The sequence below is a fragment of the Octopus sinensis genome, unplaced genomic scaffold (genome assembly GCF_006345805.1).
Source record: "Octopus sinensis unplaced genomic scaffold, ASM634580v1 Contig13674, whole genome shotgun sequence".
NCBI lineage: Eukaryota > Metazoa > Mollusca > Cephalopoda > Octopoda > Octopodidae > Octopus > Octopus sinensis.
In genome coordinates this window covers 51,142-76,825 of record NW_021833026.1, presented here as the reverse complement: position 1 = coordinate 76,825, position 25,684 = coordinate 51,142, and the positions used below count along the sequence as shown (strand labels likewise).

Sequence of the window (25,684 nt, the reverse complement as noted above, 5' to 3'; positions counted from 1 at the left end):
TATAACTATTAATTAAATAATTTTCTCCATCTGGACCCCACTTCCTCTATAAAATTTCTATTAATAGATCGATTGCCTTTAGTTTTTTTACTGCGGAATAATTTCCCTATCTCGTTTTTCATTTCCTCTTTAGCATTTATGAGTACATTCTTTTTAAACAAAACTCCCTTGGAAGATACCACGGTAACCATTTCATGTTTCTTTTGCAAAACATTAACAGCATTGCCCGGTTGGGAATTAGTGACATCCTAAATATAGGTACCCATTTGCTAATCTTGAACTTTCCAGACTTAAAAAAAATTCTTTAAATCAAACGCTTTCTTTGGAAACTTTGAATATCAAATCGTGAATCAGCATAGTCGAGAATTGAAACCAAAAGTATATGGAGACGAATTAGTTTAGACAATATTTTTAAAGAAAATATTATTATTCGCTTGTTAGGAATTACTTGGGCTATTTTGTCAAAACAATTAGAATCCGTTATGCTCACAAAGACAAGTTCCTGGTTTATTCTGCAAAGGCTCGTCTTATTGCTTCCATAAGTATTGAGTTTTCTATGTGTTTCTATAATTTGTTGAGACATCCAAATATCTCGAGACTTGCACATTAATTTTGGGGTGACCATACTCAAGGGCATATTACGCTATGGAAATATTATTTTTCTACTCGTACGCTCTACAATTAGTAAAAGAGGACATATTTGCAGTCCAATTACTCTCGAATCAGTTGTATTTTAATGAATAGTTGCTCCGCGTAGGAGACGATGGAAAAAGCAATTCTCTGGCTTGATTAAATCAAGGGAGTTCCACATGAAACAGAATTGATCAAAAAAATAGTGTCAACATTGACAAAGTAGATTTTCCCGGTAATTATAACTCAGATTGATTAGATAAAGCATAATTATTCAAATAATCAACATCAAACACTTAATTGTCAATGTGCAGTCAAAGAAGAACGCGATTTGTGTATAAAATATCAACAACAGGAGCGTCGGCCATGTTTGACTGGTGCACTACTAAGCAAGACTTGATCGCACCTCTCGCCTCGAGTTTGTGTCATCGTAGTTGCAATGCTTTGAAATATATTCTCCACGTTCCACCGTTTCTTAGCAGAAGACTCGAAGTAAGAGAAATTACCACTGCTGCACAAGTCATTAACAGCCATTGTGTGTTTCCCATCCCCTGACTCGTCCAAGTCAATTTTGTTTGCAACCACAAAGAATGGAAAATGTTCAAGATTCTCAATATTTGCCATGATGGCGAACTTTTCCTTCCAGTTGTAGAGAGAGTCGAGAGTTTGATTTTTGGTGACGTCAAACATTAGTACGCAGCAGTCGACCCGGTGGTAGTACGAGCTTTCTATCGAGTGGAAGCGCTCTTGCCCGGCAGTGTCCCAAATCTGCAGTCGGACATGCGAATTGTCCACTTTATAGTGCTTGACATGAAAGTCTGACCCAATGGTGGGCTCGTACTCAGAAGATGGTCTCGACTCGGAACACATTATGAAGGACGTCTTGCCAACTCTGCCCAGAATGAGTGACTGGTAGAGATACCCACTGTCGCCCAGAAAGACTACTTTGAAAAGTTCAGAGTTTGGATTCATTGAAACCACGAATGAAAAATCCTTATCTAATTAAATAAACTATTCCTTTCGATAGAATAATTAATTGAGAGAGAATTGAAATCTCCGTTGCCATAAACAATTGGTTTATGCACCTGTCTTTTGATTGAATTGTGTTAATCAGGTGTAGTGATATAATCTCCATGGATATTTGTAATGAGCACGACCAACGAGTTGACGCAGGGCAAATAAGTGTATTAATGTCATAGCAATAAAAAACAAATTAAACCAAAGTGGCAAACTCGACTCCCTCAAGGCATCCCTGCGGCAAGAAGTAATTGCCACACTCAACCAAAACCATGTTAAGCCGCCATCGCCACCTCACCAAGTCCAACTCCTAAATTCTCTCATCGTTGAGTACTTACAGTTCCACAACTACAGACACACTGCACTGACACTGGAAACCGGTATTAGGTCTACTGTGAGTCATAGAAACGGGGTCGCATTTCTTCATGAATCGCAGTGAAATGATGAGGCAGCTCAACCTCCAGGACGGTAACTCCACTGCCGCAATGTGATAATGCTTCCAATAGTCCATTTAGTCCTCTCCTGACCAACATTGTCTTTGATGAAACCGAGATGTCTGATGAACACTAAATTATTTTTAAATACTGTCTTGTTTATTTGCGTCCATTCATTAAAAATACACTTTAGACGACTCCAAGTCATCCCCTTCTCCATTCATGTCGCACATTCGTTGCTTTATTATAACTCATTCAAGGTCTAAAGCAGCGGTTCTCAAATGCGGCCCCCAGGATTTTTTGCGTGGAAATTAAGGATGCGCCTGCAAACTTTCAACTAGAACTCATTAATTCACAACATGATATAGAACTGGCGGCATTGTTCAATCGTAACAAACTCACGGATAATCACTTGAGTCAGCTTTTACGAACTTCTTAGACTTTACTTATTCCGGATTTCAAAAACTTAATAAACAAATAATAGTTTCTTTTTAGTTACAACGCCTTTTGTAGATTTTTTGGCTTGTATTTCTTCATAAAGGAAATGGAAATTAAAAAAAGAAAAAAAAGAGTCCAAAAACTCATTACGCATCAGCAGTGGCTGCACTTCGGACTGCAAGCGAGTTACCGGCTTGGAAAATATAAAAAAATATAAAATATTTTTTGTGCGGCCCGCGAAGCTAATCTTAATTATCGATTTGGCCCTTGAGCTAAAAAGGTTGAGAACCCCTGGTCTAAAGAATGTATTGTCCAACATTCCGAACACTCCAAAAGTGTCTGGATCTACATTATTATTTAATCACATATCATATAGTAATAGTCTGTTATATAAAATGTTAATATTAAATTAATTACTGAGCTGTGTTGGATGAGTTATGTGGATTTTAAATACGGCAATTCTGGTGACTTTTACACCGAACTATCCGGTTTGCTCATTCTAATTCACGAGAATTCCTGTCTTATAACCAAATTGAGTACATTCTTTTCCGCACTAAGGAGTTACTCGGCAACAAACCTAAGAGTGGTCCCCTGATGTAATCCCTAGTAATACGCGACTGGCTACTGGCCACGGAGGAAGGGAAGGGTTTTATTACCCTCGAGCTATTGGATCAATTGGAGACGACGTGTCCAGGACGGCACGCTGACAGTGTGTTTATAATACTGTTAATCTCGCAAGGTGAGTAGGCGTAATGTCATTTAGGCCTGTTGGATGAGACGGACATTGCGGGTCACCACCAATCAATGCTGCACAATTGCCTCCTCCTTGTCGAGTGTGATGTCTTTGCTTGTCTCTGGCAGTTCATCAATGTCCAAATTAGGTGGCATTGCCCCATTATATGTCCAGTGTTCTCAGTCGAGGGCAAGTCGATTCGAAAGACCAACACTTGTTTTCAATCAGGTAGTTGGTGGTTGTTATTGGTAGTCTCGCCTTGCATGTGATGCACACCATCATGGAGATTGCCAGACACTTCCCCCACTCGTCCACCACTCGAGAAGGCAAGGCGAGACAACACATCACTCAATGCCTCAGTAGGCCTATAACTGCAATCCCAGTTGCATCCTCCGACGGACAAGTCCTCATTCGGATATGGAGACTGCTGATTGAGCAGCTCGAGGGCAGGGTCACATTCCTTCCCGTGACCAAGTTGACTGTCCTCTTGTGGAAGGGCCTTACTGTTGGTCTTGTATGGTCACTGGCAGTTGGTGTTGGGGGAAATTATGGACTATCACCATCACTTGAACGAGGTGCGCATAGAGGCCGGCCTGGCTCCCCTGGACGACGACATTCACCGAATCGCCGAAGGAATCCCCCCATTCGCGGAACCTGAGAATGGTTGTTCTTCCCCCGACGGAGGGGAAATGAAGTCTCCTCGGAGAGTTCCCAATGGAGGGTTTGCTTTGAACAACGACAAAGTGAACTGGCGACCCAAAATATCGTAAGTGTCCTTCTCATCCCAGATTTGACAAGTATTGCCAACATGTGAGGGACATTCGTTCTAAATTCTTCGGATTCCCGTGTAGTGAGGAGAATCTGAGCTTGGCGGGACTCCCTTTTGGACTGAGACGTAGTCTGTCGGCCTGTCAGGAGGTTTGTCTACTCCCCCACTCCCAGTTTATATACACTCCCCTCAGCAATGTCCACAAGAAGAGATTCCGGGACTACGCAGATCGACCTTTCACGCAAGTGAGCAGGTGTCTTGATGTGTAGGCGTGTCCAGTGGACTACTCCACTCTCCCTTGGTTGCTCTATAGGGCCATCTCCTCGGACATTGACAGTTTTGTGGTGAGTCCTCCTTTCATTGCAGAGTGTGTTGCTCAAGATTGCCACTCTCACGATATCTGAGGGGGACGCTGATCTTCCCAACGACATGGTTGTCCCCGACAAGACGTTCAATCCGCCTGGCAACTCCATGTTGGACAAGACTCGGATGCGAGATATATTGGGGAAGGCAGTGTCTTGGGTTATGCTAATACTCCTCAAATATCTGAAACTGTCTCACGTGTACAAGGTTAGATGTGTCCCTATTTCTCAGTTCGAGACTATTTGCTACCAAATGGTGTTGGATAACGGAGTTTCCACTCTTCTCGATCTCATCAATCTGGCGAGCGAGCGAGTACTTGTTAGTGAAGACTCTAAGAATGAGTATTTGTTAGTGGTTACGTCTGAATGGGTCACCTTCACTTTCCTCTGTGCTGTCTCGAGTCGTGGACTCCTCCCACCACTTCCTACTCCGTTTCCCATTCCAATTGCCAGACCACCATTAATGTGCTGCGGGTGATCATAAAACTGGTCAAACACAAGCCTTGGAGAGTGATTGTAGTCTTTCTTCTCATCCTTATAGACTGTCGTTGGCTCAAAGTCCTTCATCAGTCTTGTGCGTTTTCTCCGCATTGGAATTCCTCTTCTGCAGTTGTTCGCCCTCAAACTCCTTAAAATCGAGTGGCGATACCTCACTCGACATTGGAGGAAGAACAACATTCGAGTCATGTCTCTCATTTCACTCAAACTCCGTCTTCTCATCAACGATGACTGGAATAGTTCATGTACTCTTATCCATCTACCCTTAGGTGTTGTGGCTGTTGATTCTCGGGAACCCGAGTTGAGGGATGAGCTTATTCGTTTCAATGATGTAATGTGTCGTGACAACACTTCCTCGTCTGCTCGGACATCTCTCAGCATACTTGTTTCTCTCCCGAGGGAACATATTGGTCGATGGTTGGACAGAGAGGTCTTTTCTACTCCCATTGATTGGGAATGCCTGTTGGGTGGGGAACTTTTGACTGCCGATAATACTTGATTTGTTATTACTAATTCTTTGTCTTTTAATGATATGGGTGTTTTAGTACACATAAAACAAACGGAGCTGATTACAAGAAACAATGGGGAAAAGCTAAAAAAAACTGGGCTCCCTTTTCGGTGATGCAGAGTATTTTACATTGAAACCCGAATTATACAAACTGAGGAAGGCATAATTTGCCCCAGAGAACAAGAACTTGTCTTTAAAATGCACTGGTTAAACCATACTTTTCCAAACTCGAGAACATGGGCACGAAAAGCTCAGCTCCTTTAAAGTGATCATCGATTCCTGATTTCCCAAACTAATGCCCCTAAACGGAGTGTAAATAAGAGAGGGAGTCTATTGAAAGATTAAGTATTGCCGATAAAATCAGGCGATGTACACTTTTCCCAAGTGCATCTTCATTGGGCTAAGAATGGGCAGGAAGGCATAGCTCGTATGATATCTTATTCTGTCGCATCATCCATTTCCTGAGGGATGGGTTGGTCCAGCTGGAGCCCATTTGCCAATTTGATGGCACATTGTCGCGTCTTTCTTCTCACCAGTAGGGTACCATCCCTCGAACCTGTAGGTAAGCATGGTTTGACGCACGTTTTATAAACAAATAAAAACGTTTCCGGACTAAAATGGAAGTGAATTATGCTCTTACGAATTTGATTGATGCTTCTGAAGTAAGAAGCCTTGGCTCCAATTTCAATCCTAAGGTATTTTGGGTTCTCAGTTACTGTAAACCCATTAGGTTTCTCGGCACTTTCCTTTTGCGAGTGTCAGTCCTTTTGATATGCACTACTCTTCCACTCTTGATACGTACCCCCTCAATTTCCTTAATGAGATATCTTTTCTCCACGAAGCGTCCGTTATTAGTGTGTCGTCCGCGTAGATCATAAGATGATTACTGGGATCGATTAGGTTTGGGATGTTGGCGATGTAGACATTGAACCTTTCTGAGATCCACAGGTACCGATATTCGGCTCCACATCTTATGTACGACCGTCTCGTCGATAGATAGCTACCTGACCGTCCGACACCCAGCTTCGATTTTGACGACACTTTCCAGGAGTCCCAGGTGCTATACGCTGTCAAATGCCTTTGAGACGTCAAGGCAGATAGCAATGGTGCATATTTTGTCCGTAAGACTGTGCGAGCCAGCATCTGGATAAATTCGAGGGATTCCAAATATTGCAATAAATCATGATTATATTTATGAAGAAATAATTTTACTTCTCTTAACTCAAAGATGCGTGGTAAGGCTTGATCTCGTGAGAGCCAGCGAATTTCGGTGTGAAATAATAAAAGAATGATTGTTGCCAAGACCACTGCAAATTGTTTTAAAAATTCAATGGTTCATAGCACGACCTCTTATCCAGTTAATAATTTGTACAGTGGTGTCAAGTACATTTTTCAACAATGGGGGAAAGTTTTAACAGCTAATACATAGTGATGAAGAAAACAATGCTTATTTCTTATGTTCGGGATTTCATTGTTTAATAGCCCAGCAAAACCGGACATATTTTACAGCATTGCAAAAACCGTCTGTACAAATAGACCCTATTGTCTGGATATCCAAATCACGTTTCATAAAAAAATCTTTAACAATGATTAATGTGACCAATTCCAATGACATGGTTTAATCAAATCTTCTCAGACTATATGTGACTTTTTAGACTTTGCGATGTTATAGGCCACTTTATAAGAGGCAAGCAAAATCGGTTTATCAAGATATACAAATCCTAAGTTAGAAAAAGTCACTTGCGAATCATATCGAGCTCTCTTGATTTTTAGAGATTTGAAATTACTGTCGCTACTATTAGTTCCACCATGTTTAAGTGCTGTTACAGTTTGGAAGGTTTCATATTCTGGTTAGAGAGTATAGCCTCACATAAGAAATATTTGGGCCTTTGGAGATCATCGATTTTAGTTTATGTAAATCCAAAACGGACATAATCATCATTCCACTTTTTCTAAAAAAATTAACTATAAATCTTAAAAATCTCGCACCCCCTAATTTTTTGCTCGCACCCCCGGTGTATATACACTAAACACAACCAAAGCATCCAGGACTTGATAAATATAAAAATATCAAATCAAGTAGAAATCCGGGATACACAAAACCCTAAAAATGTTGATTTATACGTATTGACATCATTAAATGGTGTGGAAATTAAAATAAAAAATATAGACTCCATCTTAATTGGACTCAAAATATACACAAATATCACTCGAAATCCACAATTTGATCGGCTGAGAGTGAGCGAAATAATTTGCGCATTGGGTGATAGTGTGTCTCCAATGTCAGACGATGGCCAACCATAACCAGCTTGTACCTTGCTCGGGTCACGGCCACAGTCAGTCTCCGCAGATCATTCAATATCGAATCGTTCTACACTCGTAATAGACCACAAACCGACAAATTCTTGCTAAAATCAGCCTCCGAGTGGTCAGTGACCTCACATCGAACAAAGGATATTACAATCACGTCCTTTTCCCTCCCTTGGTACTTGTCAATAGTACTGCTTTCCACGCACTTGAGCTCGTTGTGGATCAGAAAGGCCTGTGCATTAAAAGGAGTGACTACTCCAATATCTTGCACCCCCATCTAATCTTCTTGATTACGTAATAGTTACTTGAGTCAACAGGGTGACTATTTGGTCTACTATTGACAACTCCAATCTATTCTGAACACGGGATTTCTCAATTTGGGTGTACTTTATGAACAGAACAGAGTCCTCCAGTCGACTGCTCACAACACGACTCAGCCACTTTGGTTGGACAATGAGATCCTTATTGGGGGAAATCGTCCTAACCCTGATGGAGTCGTCCCCACACTGCAATCTCCCTTCATAAAGGAGATGGTTGGCCAACTGCATGACTACTCTACCAAAATGAAATGACTAGACATACTCATTCATTCTATACTGCACACTAAGCACTATTGGTGGAATTGAGTTCTCCAAACGAGCAAATAGACTGACACAAATGCCCTCCTTTCTAGAATAAGAATATCCACAGACCTCGCCTTCCTTGACCGAGTAACAGGCAATAACTGGAGGGGGTCGCCAATTAGACAGGCACGTTTGGCCAGACATAATGGACCAATCAGGAGAGGCTGCATTATCTGACAACTCTCCTCCACAATACACCAGTCGTAGTCACGGGATGATAAAATGGAATTGGAACAACCACAACACGTCGATGTGACCACGTTCTAGTAATACCAACCACACCAGGCAATACCCGGGAATAAAATAGACTTTCCATTTCCCCCCATTTCATTCCTTCCAACTTTAAAATATCACAGACGACGTTTTCGAAGGATTGGGGAAGCAGATCACTGTCCATGCGGTCCTTATCGCCAAACCTCCAAAAGGGAGTGCCCAGCTTTTCCAGTTTACGGGAGATGCCGTCGACGGCCGAGTTGGTGTGAGAAACCACCAAAACAGTATTCCCACAGTCCACTAATGATTGGACTACCCGTGCTAATAGTGTTGTCTTCCCACTCCCAGGACACCCCCGAACAAGGACGAACTGATCCCCAGAATTCAATATTCGATCAAGCACCAATTCCTGCTCAACATTCAATTCTGTCTTGACTTTTCCCCCAATGCATGGCCGAGTGACCAACCTCCTTGAAATAATAGCACATCTCAGTTCTGTCCTACAAATAAACCACGTGATCTACTTGTGTAAAGAATCCTCCATGAGAGCAGCCAAATAACCCAGTCCAGTCCGATAAAAGTGTTCATATTCCCCAACTCGGATGGAGTAGAGACAGTCGTACTTGACAATATTCTCATCAAAATTGCAAATCACAGTGAATTTCCCAACACAAACACTCTCAACCATCATTTCCCACTCTTCCCCATTCTCAGTAATGTACAACACAGTGCCAGACACTACTCCCATCAAGTCACCCCCCTCGAACATGACAGAGCACTCACTCCCAACTCTCCGGGCCTTCAACACACGTGGACCACCCTCCTCTTCCCGCTCAATATCGATCAGTCTCTGCCAGTGATTAAAATAGGTGATATCCTCTGGTCTCAAATGTCCAAGCATGTGAGAGAGATCAGAGTGAGTGGATTGTGAATAGAGGAGGCACACGACAGAGAGAGGACATTTCGAGCATATCCTCGAGTTATCGATCATATCAGGGAGATGCTCAAAGGAGGAAGCAATGTAATGAGAGAGTTGGTTCCGTGACTGTATCAATGACTTTTGTTGGGGAAGTAGGTCCTCCACATGAGTGAGAGTTCCCCCGTCGAGAGGGTAATACAAGTATCCCCCCTTTCTGGACGATTGTGTTAATAAGAGCAGATATAACTGAACTTGGGCAGAATGATTCAGCCAATTTGAATTTGTCTTTTTCCCACTTTTAATCTCCACTGGAATGGACGTGCCGTTTGCGAGCTTTGCCAGAATGTCGATTTTCCCGACCACTCCAATCCTGGCTGACCGAACATCCTCCTCCACCCACACACTTACCGGGCGGGATAACTCGGAATTTAACTTGTGAGAAAACTGGAGAATCCCCCGTTTATATTTGGAATTAATTTCCTCAACAATTTGAGATGTATCCATTTTGTTAAGCATCATTCCCGCCAAAATGTCATAGTTTTGAGTACAAAGGGAATTGAGGGATTCGGAAAAGTCAAAAGCCTGGCCAATGGTGCTCTTCTCAACCAATTTGTGGACAATCTGGCCAAGAGTGGTATACTTGTTACAACACTGCTGCCCAAATCTATGAGCCAGAACAGTCTTCCGTAAACAAAAATGCGAATTGGACAGAGTTGTGACGGAAATGAGAGTTTGAGGGTTCACCACAACCATTCCCCGATGGTCTGTCACTCTGCAGGAGTCGGCAGAGTCGATGAAGAGGACCGAATCGCCCTTCTTGGTCAGAGTATAACTCCAAAAACCCTCCAAAGTACACGTTTTTAGATTTTTTTGAGTATTTTGGGGATCCTGAAATTCGAGAACTTTGTCCCCGTTTGAAAGGGTCCACCAATTTGTTATTGTGTAGACTTTACCGTCGAGGAATGGCTCCGGAGAAGAACACTTTGGTATTTTATGGGGAGAGTCGCTGAAGAAGGATGCCAACATACTTGGACTCGAGTCCAGAATCCTCGATACTTCTATTTGTTCATGACTAACGGCAGATTTGACGTCGTTGTTTTGTTTTACGTAGTTAAATAGTGTGGTCTGCTTTGATTTGGAGTATTTGTGCCTTTTGTTGAGCTGAAATGTATTTTAACTATAAAAACTAACAGGCATTGAAGAAGTACCCGGTAATTTAATATTATTTATATTTTTAATAGTATATATTATTTATTTAAAAATTAAAATTAGTTTTGGGATGTTTGCCATTTCTCCGTAAACTAAATAGCTCTTTCATAAATTGCTTTCATAGCATGCGTATTTTAAATTACCAATAATCTAAACATCCATAGAGGGATACATGCGAGCATACAATCACTTACTACTAAGGGAACCCTTGTGGTTGTTTCTTATAGGAATTATTCTTTCTTGGAACCATGTGAAAGTACTGAAAAAAAATATTTATAACCAAATAGATATGACAACATTTTCCTAATCCTGTCAGGAGGACACTCCCATATCTCCCGAGCGTAACGAGTCCTCCATGTCAGCCTCCTTTCTATCTCAGTCCCAAATGACGGTGGATTAATCGTTCGATCAAAATTTTGTTGAAAATGGACTCCAAATCGATCATTCAATCCATTCCGAGTTATTGAGTGTTGTTTGACGCTAGTAGGTTTACAGAGATGACCTTCAGCCAGTGTCGATGATCTTAATGAAAAGGTAAAAAGAGCCTGCGAGTCTCACCCGACGAATCCCCCGTCCAAACGGTAGTACTATGGTTGGTTTAATTTTCACTAGGAAAAAGAAAATTTTGGCATTTGACATTTGGTTGAGTGAGACCGGTAATTCTGATTCGTGAGGGCGTGTTCAGTAAGTTGTCATCAGATGATAAGAAAGTTTGGAAAATGCAATAGAGATTACTTTGTCGATTAACTTATTTTTCAGGAATCGATCTCTTATTTAGGTTTCTCTAATCAAACTAGTGCACGCAGAAGATATAAATTGTGAGCAACAAAAAGTATTAAACCAATACATTATGAGAATAACTATGATTTATTTGTAGAGATACTAATTTCTTCCTCCCTCTCGATGGTATTTCTTTGGCAGGTTTTCGAATTTTAGCCATCACGTATTCAACCCTCCTTTTTCCTGTCTCTCCAATTCAAGGACCCTCTCCAATCTCCTCATCTTGTGTATTAATCTCGTCCTTATTCACACAGGCCTCCACTCCCGAGTCTATCTTGCTCGACCAGGCGTCTACAGTGTCCTACTGAGGTAATTCGTCTTTGCTTATTGATGAATGACCTTGTTTAATTTACTAACTACACTCACTCTTAGATTTCACAAATTGACAATCAATATTGTCAACATTATTCCCAATTACAGGCCTGATGGGTTTCATAAGATTGTGGTCCTTAGAATGGTTACATCAGAAATATAGATCTTCAGTCTTGGCTGTAGAGGGCGAGATGTCGCCATGGGTTTGTCGAACCGGGGAGTGCTGCTGCCGAGAACCATTTTGCTGCTTGATGTAGGTCGGTTCTTGAAAATTTTTACTATAACTGTGCACATTCTTGGAAAGACAAGTTTTTCCGTTAATTTTATTGATTGTTTTTATCTTGAATAGTTAAATGGAAGTGGGACCATCCGGTCCTCATCAAGTTTCTTTCTTCGTTGTGCTGCAGCTGCACGTCTGTCGTGACTGATTAAGTTTAGTTGTTTGATTTAATTTTGGTGTATTTTTATCAACCAGTGCTTGTAATTACCTCAATTAGCAGATCGTATTGATTACTTCGATAGGGAAACTAATGAAACAGGCATACTTGTTATCTCCCATACTGTGCTACTTCCATGAAAGTCGTAGAATTAGCCAAAAAGAATTCTGTTAATTAAAGATGGTGGTAGCATCAATTTTGGGCGAAAATCGCCGAAATATGATTAAAACTGATGTTACCACCATCGGATCAGGTGGCAAATATTTGATGAACTAGTTAGAGAAGTATACATTGGTTTTTTTATTCTGTAGATATCCCAAACATAAAAACTGGTCCTTCAGAGTTGCAGTCAATTTGAGATATGAATGCATAGAATTTGCTGCAGCTAAAATTTATGGTACGGAACTCCTTTTCGTTTGAGTCGTGCAATAAATTGATTTATCAAAGAGGATTCAAACCTCTCGAACTCATTATTGAATAATTTACAATCGTACACAAACCAATGTTTGGAGGGCATATTCACAAAAGCTTCCAGAAGAACGGGGACAGCATTACATCGCTTTATGTCAACCCGTGTGAGCAGCGGTGGTTACTTCCCTTGCTCACACAATGTGCCAACCTGCATCAACATCACAAGTGATACACTTTCAGGCATAAAACTCAAAGATAACTATGACTTTATGCACCAGGCTACATTGCTGTATGCACAAATACTGTTATCGGAGATTATGGCCTTAACACCATTAAAAGTCCAAAAGAAAGAAAGATTCATAGTCTGTTTTGAGAAGGAATGTTGTATTCGACCAATAGAGGACATCTGGCTTGAGTCACCATACACTTTCGCTCTGTTTCCCTCGTTCCCACATATTGACACTTTATACATTGACGAAGCCAAGAATCCAATCATATTCAAAAAAGCTCTCTATGTAAGTGGCATTGAAAATTTTAACACGAACGATGTTTTAAAGTGGAATCAAATTCATAGGGAAAAACAAATTGTTTGGTCTCAACGTAATTTGATTCCACAGTGGAGGAATCAACGACGTAGTATCAAGAGAACTCAATGCTGCTGGCTTCCCCAATGTACTAGACAGAGTGGACGGCAAATGCCCGGATGAGATGACTACCTTCCTCACCTCATGCTTCATGAACGACCTGGGTATCCTTATTGCTCGGAAGAAAATGGATGCTCGCGAGTACTCTTGGCTGAGGCAGAGGATCTCGCTCGCAATCGTGCACGCGCAAGCAATCCATTTGGCTGGGCTCTAACTCCTGCCCGTCGTGCTCGCAGATCGAGCTTGGCTGCTCTGTTCCTAATCTTGTTATTTTCCATTCCACAGTTATTCTTTATTTTTTATTAATTCAATCCAGGAACAAACGCTTTTTAAAAAAATCCGGGAACAAATAAATAAAATTGCGTTATAAATAATAGAAATTTTCATTAAAAATAGGATGAAATTCAATAAATAAAGATCAAGGAAAAAATAATTTTTCAAAAAATTCAAAATAAGTGGAATATACAGATTGAAGGAATTATTATTAGAACCAAGATCACCGTCCAAAACATAAAACTAATTAATCAGGTGACCCCGGCTTCTCTGAGGAGGGTCCTCAACTTTGCCCGGTGCTCCTCCCTTGTCCCGGCACAATTTCTGTGAGGGCGCGGTGGTGGTGTTTTAGGGCCTGTAACCCCGAGGTTTCTTCTCAAGATTTCATTAAATGGGGCGATGAGTAGATGTTCATTCGGTCCTTGTAGAGCTTTTCGGAAGCGATCTTGAGTTTTCTCGATTTTAACGCGGTTCGTTCCACTGATAAACCCTCCCCACGCCTCACAAGCATAGCTAAGGGAGGGTTCGATGAATTGCCGGTATAACGCTTGGCGTGCGGGGAAGCTGATCCACTGTCTGCATTTTCGGAGAAACACTTTCAAGATGTTCAGTTTCTTCATGCAGCTAGTGGTAATATACAGGTTCACCACCGTTTTCCCAAGCTTCCTTGCTGAAGTCATAAGCGTGGTGACCGATTTTTCCGGACTCGTTGATAGTCGATTTAGCGAGAGCCAACTTTCGAGATTGTTAAGGTGGTTCTGCAGTTTTGTACTCGCCGTGTTCACCTTACGGCTCCGGGTAGCAATTACGATATCGTCAGCGTATGATAATACGATTGAGTCTTTGTCGTTTGGTAGCGGGAGATCCGATAAGAATAAGTTGAAAAGGACTGGTGAAAGGGGAGAGCCTTGAGGGGAGAGCCTTGATCGACCAAATAATGTAACAAAACTAACTCGGCAGATAATGTAACAAAACTCACTCGGCAGATATCTCCGTGTCCAGCTTGCACAGATTCGCTCGGGACATCATCCACTCATTTTCGAAACATACCGTTCCTTCACCCCTGAAGACCTCTTCCCCTGTCCTGGACCGCCTCACTTGTCTCCGCCTATTGGGATTCGGGATCTCTGGGAGCGCCCGATCTTCGCGTCTCGCTACCTGATTGCAGCCGGCGGTAATCTTTAATTTTAGTCATGCTATAAATCTCGACGTATAAAGATAGATTTTAATTATTTTTTCATTATTTATTAATTTAGTTTAATTTTAATGGGATTGTCTATTGGATTGTCTGGATTTTCATATTTTTTAAGAATAAAAATTAAGCCGAAAAATCGTATTTGTAAACTATTAAAAGCAGAAATTGCAGCCGCATCAACAACAGACAATCCCATTTAGAATTAGTCAATGTTGCCCATTGCATTCCACGTTTTTGAGGTATTTTTTTAATTATATGAGAAGTTTGGCGGGAAACAACGGTTGAAAGTTGGTTTATTTGTTAATTTATTGACGATGTGTGTTTTCTTTAATTTATTAATTTTATTTATTTATTTCTAACAAGGAATTATTTTAATAAAATTTTAAATAATTTATTTTCAAACTTTTAGATAGGCAAAGCTTGTTCGTGTTAATCTGAAGAACGCAAATCCGATCATTTAAAAATGGTGAATCAATGTCTCAATTCCTTCTTTATCACAAACCATTGCCCCAAAGTGTCTGCATTCCCGCTGGACTGAAGTTTCTGCATTCTTCCAATAGTTCCTTTTCTAGTTCATGATGCAGCTTTGATTCCTGCAAGTATCCAATTGTAACTTCTTATTTTTCCAGATCTTCGCACAGTGTTGTTCTTTTCCAGGATTTTGTGATCGCTCTGCCATTAAATGAAAGTAGCGAGAATGTTTTATCTGTGACTTGCCTCTACTTTCCCGATGTTCATTGACTTTCGTTAATTCAGCCCTACTAACATGAGTCCCGGACAGATAAACGGATTTGTTGATGTCAGACTTGGAAAAAAATTCAATTATATCAATATAAGATTTCTTAAAATATTCGACAAAGACGCTGAGGGTTTTTAAATTTGATGGAAGAAGTTCTGAAATGCGGCGAGCGGGAGAAACACGAGAGAGGTGAAAGAAACGTAAAAAGGATGAAGGAAACTCTTTGATTTGTTGTTTTTCTAGCCCTGCGGCGAGAATGCAATTCCCACTGAGAGGATCAATCAAAAGCCCAAAAGGACAGACACAAATGTAAGACCCAGTCGTGTTTTGACATATTTTCCCCATTGAACAATCGTGGAGATTAGTCGAGCATTCATCAATGTCAAAACAAGCATAGATCTACATATAAAAGACATCATTTTTATTCCATTTAAAACCCTTCTCACATTTGCAGGTATGAGTCAATTTATTGCTAATAATATTCTCCAGGTCAATTTCTAGATTGTATTGGAGACTGCAAGCACGATGTTTTTTAATACTTTGACCAGATTTAAATACATGCATACATTTCGTGGGCTGTATCAATGTAGTGTTCGTCGTATTTGTTATTTCTGGAATAAAATAAATGACTAAAATTTTGTCGTTCACTTGTTTTTGTTGTTATGTCTAAGTCCCCATTATCCGTTTTATTAATATCATATGATATAAATTAACCCAATGGACCATTAAATTCAGAAGAAACACAAAATTCAAAAAACATAATTAAAACGACCTTAGAAAATGCAATATCCATTAGCAATAAGAATGGAAATGAAACCAGGAATTTCAAATTTTCCAAAATTTTCGATCAAAACTCATCTCAGGAAGAGATTTACAGAATAATTGTGACACCAGCGATCTTAGAAGTCATCAACGGCTACAGTTTTACTGTTTTTGCATACGGACAAACAGCTACTGGGAAAACATACACAATGGAGGGCGATTATAATGATCAAACCTACAATAAGTGGTCAGTACTTTCACGTGCAGGCATCATTCCTCGTACCGTTGAGGATATTTATCGAAAATTGAAAAAATGGTATTCAATCTGTCTATATGTGCCATAGGACTGTTATACATCAATGAAACTGTCATTTCTTGAACTCTATAACGAAGAATTGTATGATCTGCATGCTAAAGAAGGGGAGAGTAACATTAAACTTGCTGTCTTTAAGGGTTTGATGAAAAAAGTTATTTTTGTTTATATTTTCGAACAAAGTTGTCATCATTAAGGGGCTTAGTGAAGTCGTTGTGAAGAATCAGAAGGAACTTTACCAAAAAATCAATCTTGCTCGACTCCGAAAGATAACTGCCGCTACTCTCAGCAATGATCAATCTAGGTTTGGTTATATTTATAATTTTAAGCCGATCACATACAATTTTTACTATAACTGTGCATATTCAACAGAATTTCGGAAATGGAAATAACTCAATTCGTGTAGGGAAACTAAATTTGGCATATCATTGACTGTTGAATTAATGAATGAATTTATTTATTTAAAAGGAAAAGCCGAAAAAGAGAGAGAAAGTTAATGAGACAAAGTATGCTTTTTATGCCCTGTTTTTCTCTATTTTTATGTTTAATTCCAGGTTCAAGAGGAAAAGGCTCTCTCAAGAACACTTCCAATCGTTTCTGTCGCGTCTTCCATCTCTTGAGGGATGGATTGGTCCAGCTGGAGTCCATTTGCCAATTTGATGGCATATCGTCTCGTCTTTTCGAGCATAGCGATAATGCCATTCCTCTCAGCAGTAGGGTATCATCCCTCAAACCCGTAGGTAAGCAATTGTTCGACGCACGTTTTATAAACATACTAGCTCGGCAGCTCGCTTCGCTCACCGCGACCTAGCTCCTGCGGAGGGCCTGTTTCATCAAACAACTATAAGTTTATGTAGATGTATAAAACTACCTGGTTTAATGTAACCCTATTCTATCGCCTGTTGATAAACGATGTTTGTCGTCCGTCCTTCCTTGGCATATATGAATAAATTTTCTCTTCTGCCTACCCTCGAGCATCCCACATACAGCTGTCCATGTGAAAAGCACTCACTCTCTAAAAATAACCCAACTACCTTTAATGACTGTCCCTGGGCCTTGTTTATTGTCATTGCACACTTTTTTTTCATTTTTTGTAGTTTATTTTTTTTTATATTTAATTTTTTCATTTTTCCTTTGTAATTTCCTTTTTTTTCTTTTTTTGTTTTTTACTGGCGGAAATGGGGCAGGGGGAGATGCGGCAGGCGGAAATGCGGCAGGCAAGAAAGCGACACACAAAAAAACGACACACAAAAAAGATTTAATTAATTACCTTATTAAGCTGACCGTTTTTTCTTCAGCTTCGTTTTTCCTCCTTCGGTTATCTATTTAAAAAATTATTTTTGAATAATAAAAAAGTTTAGGAAAAGAGGCATACCGAAAATAAATTCTATCTTTACGAAAAACTCAAGTAAATAGTTAATATTTTTACGCAAATTCTTCTGATTGCGCTGTCAATGGTGGTAAATTGTGTTAATGGTTGTGCTAATGTGGTTTCAACTATCAAAGTGTTTTCAAAATCTGTTAATTGCACACTCTATTCAAGGTCGTGCGTCAATTGGTGGTAAATTGTGTTAATGATTGTGCTAATGTGGTTTCAACTATCAAAGTGGTTTTTCAAAATCTGTTAATTGCACACTCTATTCAAGTCGTGCAATCTGTGATTGCACATTCTGTCAAAGTCAAATATGATAATAGCTTTAATTTTGATTCATGGTCGATAATGATATATGCATTAATTTTAAAGAGAAAAACATAGGATGAATTGAATTTCTTTATCGCGAATAATTGGGAGTTCATCATTGTTAATATTCTCGCTGTCGTTTTCATCAAGGATATTCTTAATACGTGAGATTTTTGCCTTGAAGGTTTTAATGGACCTCATCATGAATGTCGAGGACATTCGCGTTGTCATTTTAATCAAAATGCAGAAAATAATTTTTTGATTTTTTGGGGGAAAGGTTTTAAGGACTTCATCATGTAAGTCGAGGACATTGTAGTGTTCATTTGTAACCAAAATGCAGAAAATTTTTTTTAATTTTTTTGGGGGGGAAGGTTTTAAGGACTTCATCATGTAAGTCGAGGACATTGTAGTTGTTCATTTTAACCAAAATGCAGAAAATTTTTTTTAATTTTTTGGGGGGGAAGTTTTAAGGACCTCATCATGTAAGTCGAGGACATCGTATTGCCAATTTGAAGTTGGTGTGCACACACAGACAGACAGACACACACCATACCATTTTATTATGTCACAGGCGCTACCGGTTACCGAGCGCTACGGGTTACTGAATGCTCAAATTTAACATTTAAAGAATTTTTTATAAAAATTGAACCTAAATTTTTTTAGTTATTATATTTAAAAGTAATAAATATATAATTTCAATATTTTTAAAAGGCGCAGCATTTGATAATTTTTAAATAGATAATTTACCATGCGTATTCTATAAAGTTTTCTTGATGCCTCGCTGTTTTGTCAAAACTGTACAAGAATATGATCATATAGTTAAAATATTGGAAGAGCAGGGGATCATTGGAATATCTAAACAAAAAAAATACAGATTAACTCGAAAGTCCAAGAATTTTACTTTCATTACCGGGCGGCTATATCTTAAAGACTCACGTGGAAACCATAAAATAGTCATTTCTGCAGACAATCATGAGGTGATGCAATTAGTGGCTACGCAAATCATCAATGACTCATTGCGGACATAACACGTTGAAGAGTTTTGTAATCAGAGATATTTTTTGTTAAACGCGAAATCATCTGGAAAGTAGTATCGGAATGTGATATATGTCGATTTGCAAAAATAGTTGATCCTGAAAACCACATTATAGCCTCACAACCAAATGAGAGATTTCAGATAGATCTGATTGATTTCAAATGTCCGACGGAACAATGAAAAAAACCCACATGAAACGAATCAAAAAAAAATAAATAAGATCAAAAATAATTAAAATTTTAGTTATAATCCATTAAAAAAGTTTTTCAATTTCTGTGTAACGTTATATGAAAATTTTGGAGCCTTAGTGTTTAAACGTCTTACGCCTTATTCTTGAATTAAATCTGTAGTAGATACATTTAGAATTGTTTTAGTAAGATAACAATTATTAAATCTAATAAATATTTTTATTTTAATATAGTATTTTTAAAGCAAGTTTTTGTGCATTATAATTTTAACAAATTAAAAAATATCATAAAAAAATTATAACTTCTTTTACGTGTTTGATAAAATTAAGTATATTAATTTGAAACATAAAATTTCAAGTATTTTTTCTTGATTTTTTTCTAAGTCCACTCGGGTAACCGTAGCGCTCGGTAATGCCCAGCGCCTGTGACATATTATTAAGATAAAAATGTTTCCTGACAAAGATGGAAGTGAATTATGCTCCTGAGAATTTGAGCGCATTTCCGTCTCTTCGAATCGATGTATCCGAAGTAAGAACCCTTAACTTTAACCCCAAGGTATTTCAGGTTCTCCGTTACTGTAAACCCATGGAGGTTTCTCGGCGGTTTTCGTTTAGCTCCCTGTTTTGCAATCAAGTGGCGGTGGACTTTCTTTTGGGAGTGTCAGTCCTTTTGATATGCACCACTCTTCCACTCTTGTCGCGTATCCTTTTAATTTCCTCCACGAGATGTCTTTTCTCCACGAAACATTTGTTATTAGTATGTCGTCCGCGTAGATCATGAGAGTTTTGGAATAGCAACAACGTAAATATTAAAAAGTAGAGGGCTCAAAACCAAGCCTTGGGGTACCCCTTTTTTGAGATCGACAGATTCCGATAAACGGTTTTCCATCGTATGTATGACTGCCTCATGGATAGATAGCTCTTTAGCAAATTGACCGTTTTAGACCCGGGTTTGATTCTGGCGACACTTTCCAAGAGGCCCAGGTGCCATACGGGTCAAAAGCTTTTGAGACATCGAGCAGATTGCAATAGTCGCTATATTGTTTGCAAGACTAAGCGAGCTTTCTCGAGTTCTCCATTGATGTTTAGCATTTCTCCGTGAATGATATTGAATGTACATATTATGTCGCGACCCACGCTGGCGACCATCCGACCTTCAATTTGACAGGTGACAGGTTAAAAATTTTGTTATTCGTTTCTAAAATAAATACATCGTAATTGGTGAATGGCGAATGCTAATGCCTTCCGAAAAAGGACTCTTAGCTTCTCAGACCCTGGGACATCGTCGTCTCAGGCCGATCTTGCGGGAAGGATTGAACCTTTCAGAAGGATCTCCCTCGTTTGGATCGGCGATCACGGGATTAACTATAATTAACTGGCTTGCCCGTATTGGTCTTTAAATAATAATAATAATCTCCATTTCATTGTCCAGACAAATGACCAATTTGTGTTTTTGGTTATTCTCGTCCTTTAGATAAAGACTATGAGTTAGGAGTCGCAAATATACCGATCATTAATAATGATAAATTGAGTCGCTTTTTTCATAAGTTTGTATTTTTCTGACTTGGATGTAGTCATCACTGGTTGTTGAAGTAGTACACTTCTCAGATTTTGGTATTCACTGTCGTTTTTCACGTAGCCTAAGAATTAAGACTATATGAGCTAACATCTTTTGAGAGAAACCATAATTTTTTTCTAAAATGACGCTAAACCATTTCTTAAAATGAATTTTTTCCGGTTTAAATATCAAACTAATCACCTGTCAAACTGATGGTCGCCAGCGTGGGATGGTCGCCAGCGTGGGTCGCGACATATTATATTCCTAAGATATAAATGCCTCAAAACATTGTATGATAAATGAACTAGGTACATATGTAGTAGTTGGCGGCCACTTTTTAGCGAATTTTAAAAAAACTATATTTTTTTTGGTGAATAATTACCTTTTTTAAATAATATTACTATAAAAAAATTAATTATTTTTATACAAAATTATTAATTATTTTTTTTATTTTAGTTTTGATTCTGGGGGACAATGTAAGGCAATGCACTCCATGATTGTTTCAAATTCTTTCTTTTTGGCTGTCTGTCGCCAAATGAACTCCGTAAAATAACTATTAAGGTGTTGTCTGACTGTTCCCCTTTGTTTTCTATTACGCCATTTGGCGCTACTCCACATTCTAAGGAATAATTATATAATTGGAAACCTTTCAATATGTTGGGTGTGTGCACCCGTAGTTGGATCAACAAAACAATATCTGTGATTCACTTGCAGGTGCTGATATCCTGCATCCTGAAGATCTTTTGTTGAATAACCCTTCCAGCAGTCTGATATGAGAATGGTGCCTTCTTCTACATTCTCAAGAATAGCCTTCGTAAGGGTCTTCATTGTTCTGTCAGGTATTGCTTCTAAGAAGCATTGGTTCGTTTCTCTGCAGATTCCGCCGAAAACCCATTGCTCAGGCAACATTCTGCCTCTGTTGTATTTCCTTTTTGAAAAATGACTATTATATTATAAATTTACGCACACCTATTTTGGATCTCTGACGAGATGTCAATGATAGCATGCAAATTTCACGCATGTACATTGACCAGTCCACGGTTGTATGTGAAGCCCAACCAAGATTTTCCATGCATATCTCCATAGAAGATATATTTTTTGCCCACAGGTAGACAAACCGGATTATATCTTCGAATGGTACTTTGGTTCCTGCTAACCACGTTCCTGTTGAGTTTTAATGATATAAATACCAGTTTTTAGACTCGATTTACTTCGACAGCCCCTTCTGTAGCAATTCCAAGCCGGAGAGCTGCCAATGTTTAAAGTCATTTGGTGTCCGTTGCGACACACTTTTTTTTGGGATGATTCCTCTGGATTGCATGAAATTGATAGCTTCTGACATATTTGTGGGTAGATTGAATAGATTGACCTCACTTCTCATTTAAATTAAAGTAGCGTGGGATTTTATTATTTTTATATTGTATTATTTTAATTATATATTTTTTTTAACTAAAAAAAATATAGTTTTTTTAAAATTCGCTAAAAAGTGGCCGCCAACTACTACATATGTACCTGAACTATTTCTCTTACCTTCCGGGCTTAGCGTAGCGTTACGGGGTCCACCATGTCAGTTGGAAATTCCTTCGGATATGGCAACGCTCAGGAGGCACTTAATGCCTTCCGAAAAAGGACTCTTAGCTTCTCAGACCCTGGGACATCGTCGTCTCAGGCCGATCTTGCGGGAAGGATTGAACCTTTCAGAAGGATCTCCCTCGTTTGGATCGGCGATCACGGGATTAACTATAATTAACTGGCTTGCCCGTATTGGTCTTTAAATAATAATAATAATAATAATAAATAGATATTAATTTATTTTTCTTGTGGTGGTGATCGATGTTTAAAGAATTTGAAAATGAAGACCAGTGTACCAACAATTCAGAACAAAAAAATATTCCCTACTCCTTTTCAAATGCAATGAACTACCTGCAGTCAGAAATGCGGAAGTTCCAAATCAAGTCCATGGAATGGGAGATTGAGAAAACCCAACTAAAAGTCTCCATTGTTCTAATTGGTCAGGCACAAATTGCCTATCTTCTCGGAGAACGGAAAGGCCAAGCCAACATTAGAAATGATTTAATCGCCCGAATACAAGTCCTGGAGCTCGCTCTTGCCCAGTGCGGAAAACAGTCAGAGACATCAGACGTGCTCTACAAATGCTCTCAGATGGCGGAACCCATGGAAACTGGTAGATTCTGTTCTTTCTATTTTTCAGGAATGTTCCAATTTGACGACTTGGACAAAAATTGGGACTCTGGGCGAGACAAACTCAGAAAGTTATGGTTTGCCTCATCCTTAGATTTCTTAACGAGTTTGAATTTGGTGACAAATTGTTGGATTTTTGCAGGAGAGAGACCGACTCGTCGCAGAACCCGTCGGTGTGCTCGTCTCCTAGTGGTAGAGTAGCGAAGGATGAGGAATCTTCGTCCACAAATCGGTCTTTGGAGAGAGATGTGTGTGATGAACTACTGGACAGTATGCTATAGGGTGCATTGGACTAGTTTGTGATGAATTTGAGGATTACTCCGAGAAGGATGACTTGTTTGTGGAAGACCAGGGAGATCAGACCGGTATTTATTTATAATAAGCAGACCAAGTCCACTCTCTGCTCTCTGATGTGTCTCTTGACAACACTATTCGTGATATTGATGAATTGGACTACCAACACGACCACGTGTCCTTCAATATAGTCGGCAAGTCCAATTGGTACGTATCACGGAATATATTAGTGGTATTTCCACGTTAGAATTAGTCGGGGAGGCTGACATTGAGTGTATTGTCGGATTTGATGAAGACAGACTCGTTTTGGTGGATAATTATTTGCAGGATTTGGGGTAGTTGGTTTTTTCTGACGTTAAAGACAAGCTCGGCAAATTTTTGAGTCGACATTGGATGCTAGTCCTTACAAGATTGTGTTTTGTGGTCAAAGTGACTTTATTGGAATCACCAAAGCTGGGAAGCTTGCTTATTTTTGTTCTTCTGGTATTTCATAGTTTTAATTTTGCAGTATTTAGCGATAGCTTGGATTTGAGTGACCTGGAGCCTGTAGATTATGTGTTTTCTGATAAGAAAATGATTGTTCTCACTGGAAAGAACTCCCTCCTGTCCCTCTACCTCCCCACTTTTGAGAAGGCTTCCGAGATTGATTTAACAAACTGTTGGAGTAATAATTTGACTTGTATAGTTTCGGTGGATCATTTTTATTTTTTAAAAAAATTTCCCAAGAATACTTCACGGGTACTGCTTTGTACGAAAAATGGGAGTTTTGTGGTTATCGATATGTGTGATGATTTATCCGTTACCATGCCCCTCATCGGTCAGTCCAGTCTGGATGGCGTGACTGCCATCAACGTCCATCCGAATTGGGACATGTTTGCATTTGGGAATGAGGAAGGGTGTCTTGAGATATTCTTGTTCAGTCAGGATGAAGGTAGTCTGTCATACCACAATCCAGGCGTCCAACTGGTACATGCTCTGACAGATAAGAACTCAAACTCTATTGACTCTCTTTATTTGTCTGCAGATAGCATTCTGCTCTCGGCCTGTATTATGTATTATAATTTGTGAGATGCCGACGGTAGTGTGAAGGTTTGGGATGTGGAGGAGGAAAATTGTTTACTGTCGCATCGGGTGGAGGAAATGATGAGTTGTGGGTATGTCACACAGGGGGAATCCGGCCATTTCGTTGTGTTGTGTGCTAACGGGAATGTGTTGTGCTGTGATACTAAGACACTTAGTCTATGACACTCATTTTGATTAAACTTAATTCCTTTGGTTGTAAAGCTGAGGTCATCACGGTGACCACTATAGTTAACTCATTTATTTCGAGGGACTAAGAAAACGTCGGTATTTTTATGTCGAAATGGGATGACGTCAAAGTAGGAACACCGATAAACACCGAACTTGCTAATTAAAATCGAGAATACTTTATCGTCCCCCATGAGTCCAAATTTTTCGGCAAGGTAAGGAAATGTCTGCTTTGTGTACTCAATTTTATAATTTTGTGAAGATCGTGCTTCTATTTCCTTATTGAGAGAGTCCTCCTCGACAAGAAGTGCGCCACTCACCTGGGCATTAAATGTGATGTTATACGAGTCCTTGAAATATTAACAAATATTACCAGGAATAGATAGCTGATGTTCATTTTACTCCATTCAATATTACAATAACCATTGAGCACATTTTTAGAGTAGTAGTCCATAAATTGGCCTCTATGTGTTATATTGCAGGGAATGCGGACTTGCTCGTTCTACTGACACTCATGTGCTTAGTTCGGGGGACATCTGGGTATATGCATTGCCTTCCCTTCCTCACATATGGAGACCGCATGTGGTCGTCCCAGTAACTGCATTTCAGTCAGACAACCACCTTTCCGGCCAGTCCTTTCGTAGTTCGGACCACGTGCTCTGTTTTAACATCCATCCGAGACCTGGCATAAAATCCGTCCTCATTAGCTTATCTTTTAATAATCGGTTGGTTTCAGCGGTTAAAAATACTACCTGCTTTGTTGGATATTCTCTCAATATTTCCATTGTCGTTCCACGCCGAAATGCACCACACCGTCGGATCAGTCATGAGAATCTCCTCAAGTCGCCCAAAATACTCAAAAAAGTCACATGAAATTAGCAAATCATCTTGAATTTATGAGGAAACCCACCTTCCAGTATAACAACAACCCGATATTTTTCGAATATTC

The 25,684-nt window shown here is 39.5% G+C and overlaps 2 protein-coding genes across 2 annotated transcripts; both read right to left on the bottom strand.

The window, feature by feature from the left end:
• Positions 1–975: 975 nt before the first annotated feature.
• Positions 976–1,602, bottom strand: LOC115229774 (probable Ras-related protein Rab7). Its single transcript, XM_029800072.1, has one exon. It carries the CDS (start codon positions 1,600–1,602, stop codon positions 976–978), a length of 627 nt encoding a protein of 208 aa, XP_029655932.1.
• A 5,993-nt stretch (positions 1,603–7,595) lies between these two features.
• Positions 7,596–10,480, bottom strand: LOC115229773 (DNA replication ATP-dependent helicase/nuclease JHS1-like). Its single transcript, XM_036499339.1, is given in 6 exon segments — positions 7,596–7,760; positions 7,827–7,931; positions 8,005–8,254; positions 8,353–8,553; positions 8,556–9,005; positions 9,060–10,480. Coding segments are annotated over 6 exon segments (2,592 nt in total).
• Positions 10,481–25,684: the final 15,204 nt, after the last annotated feature.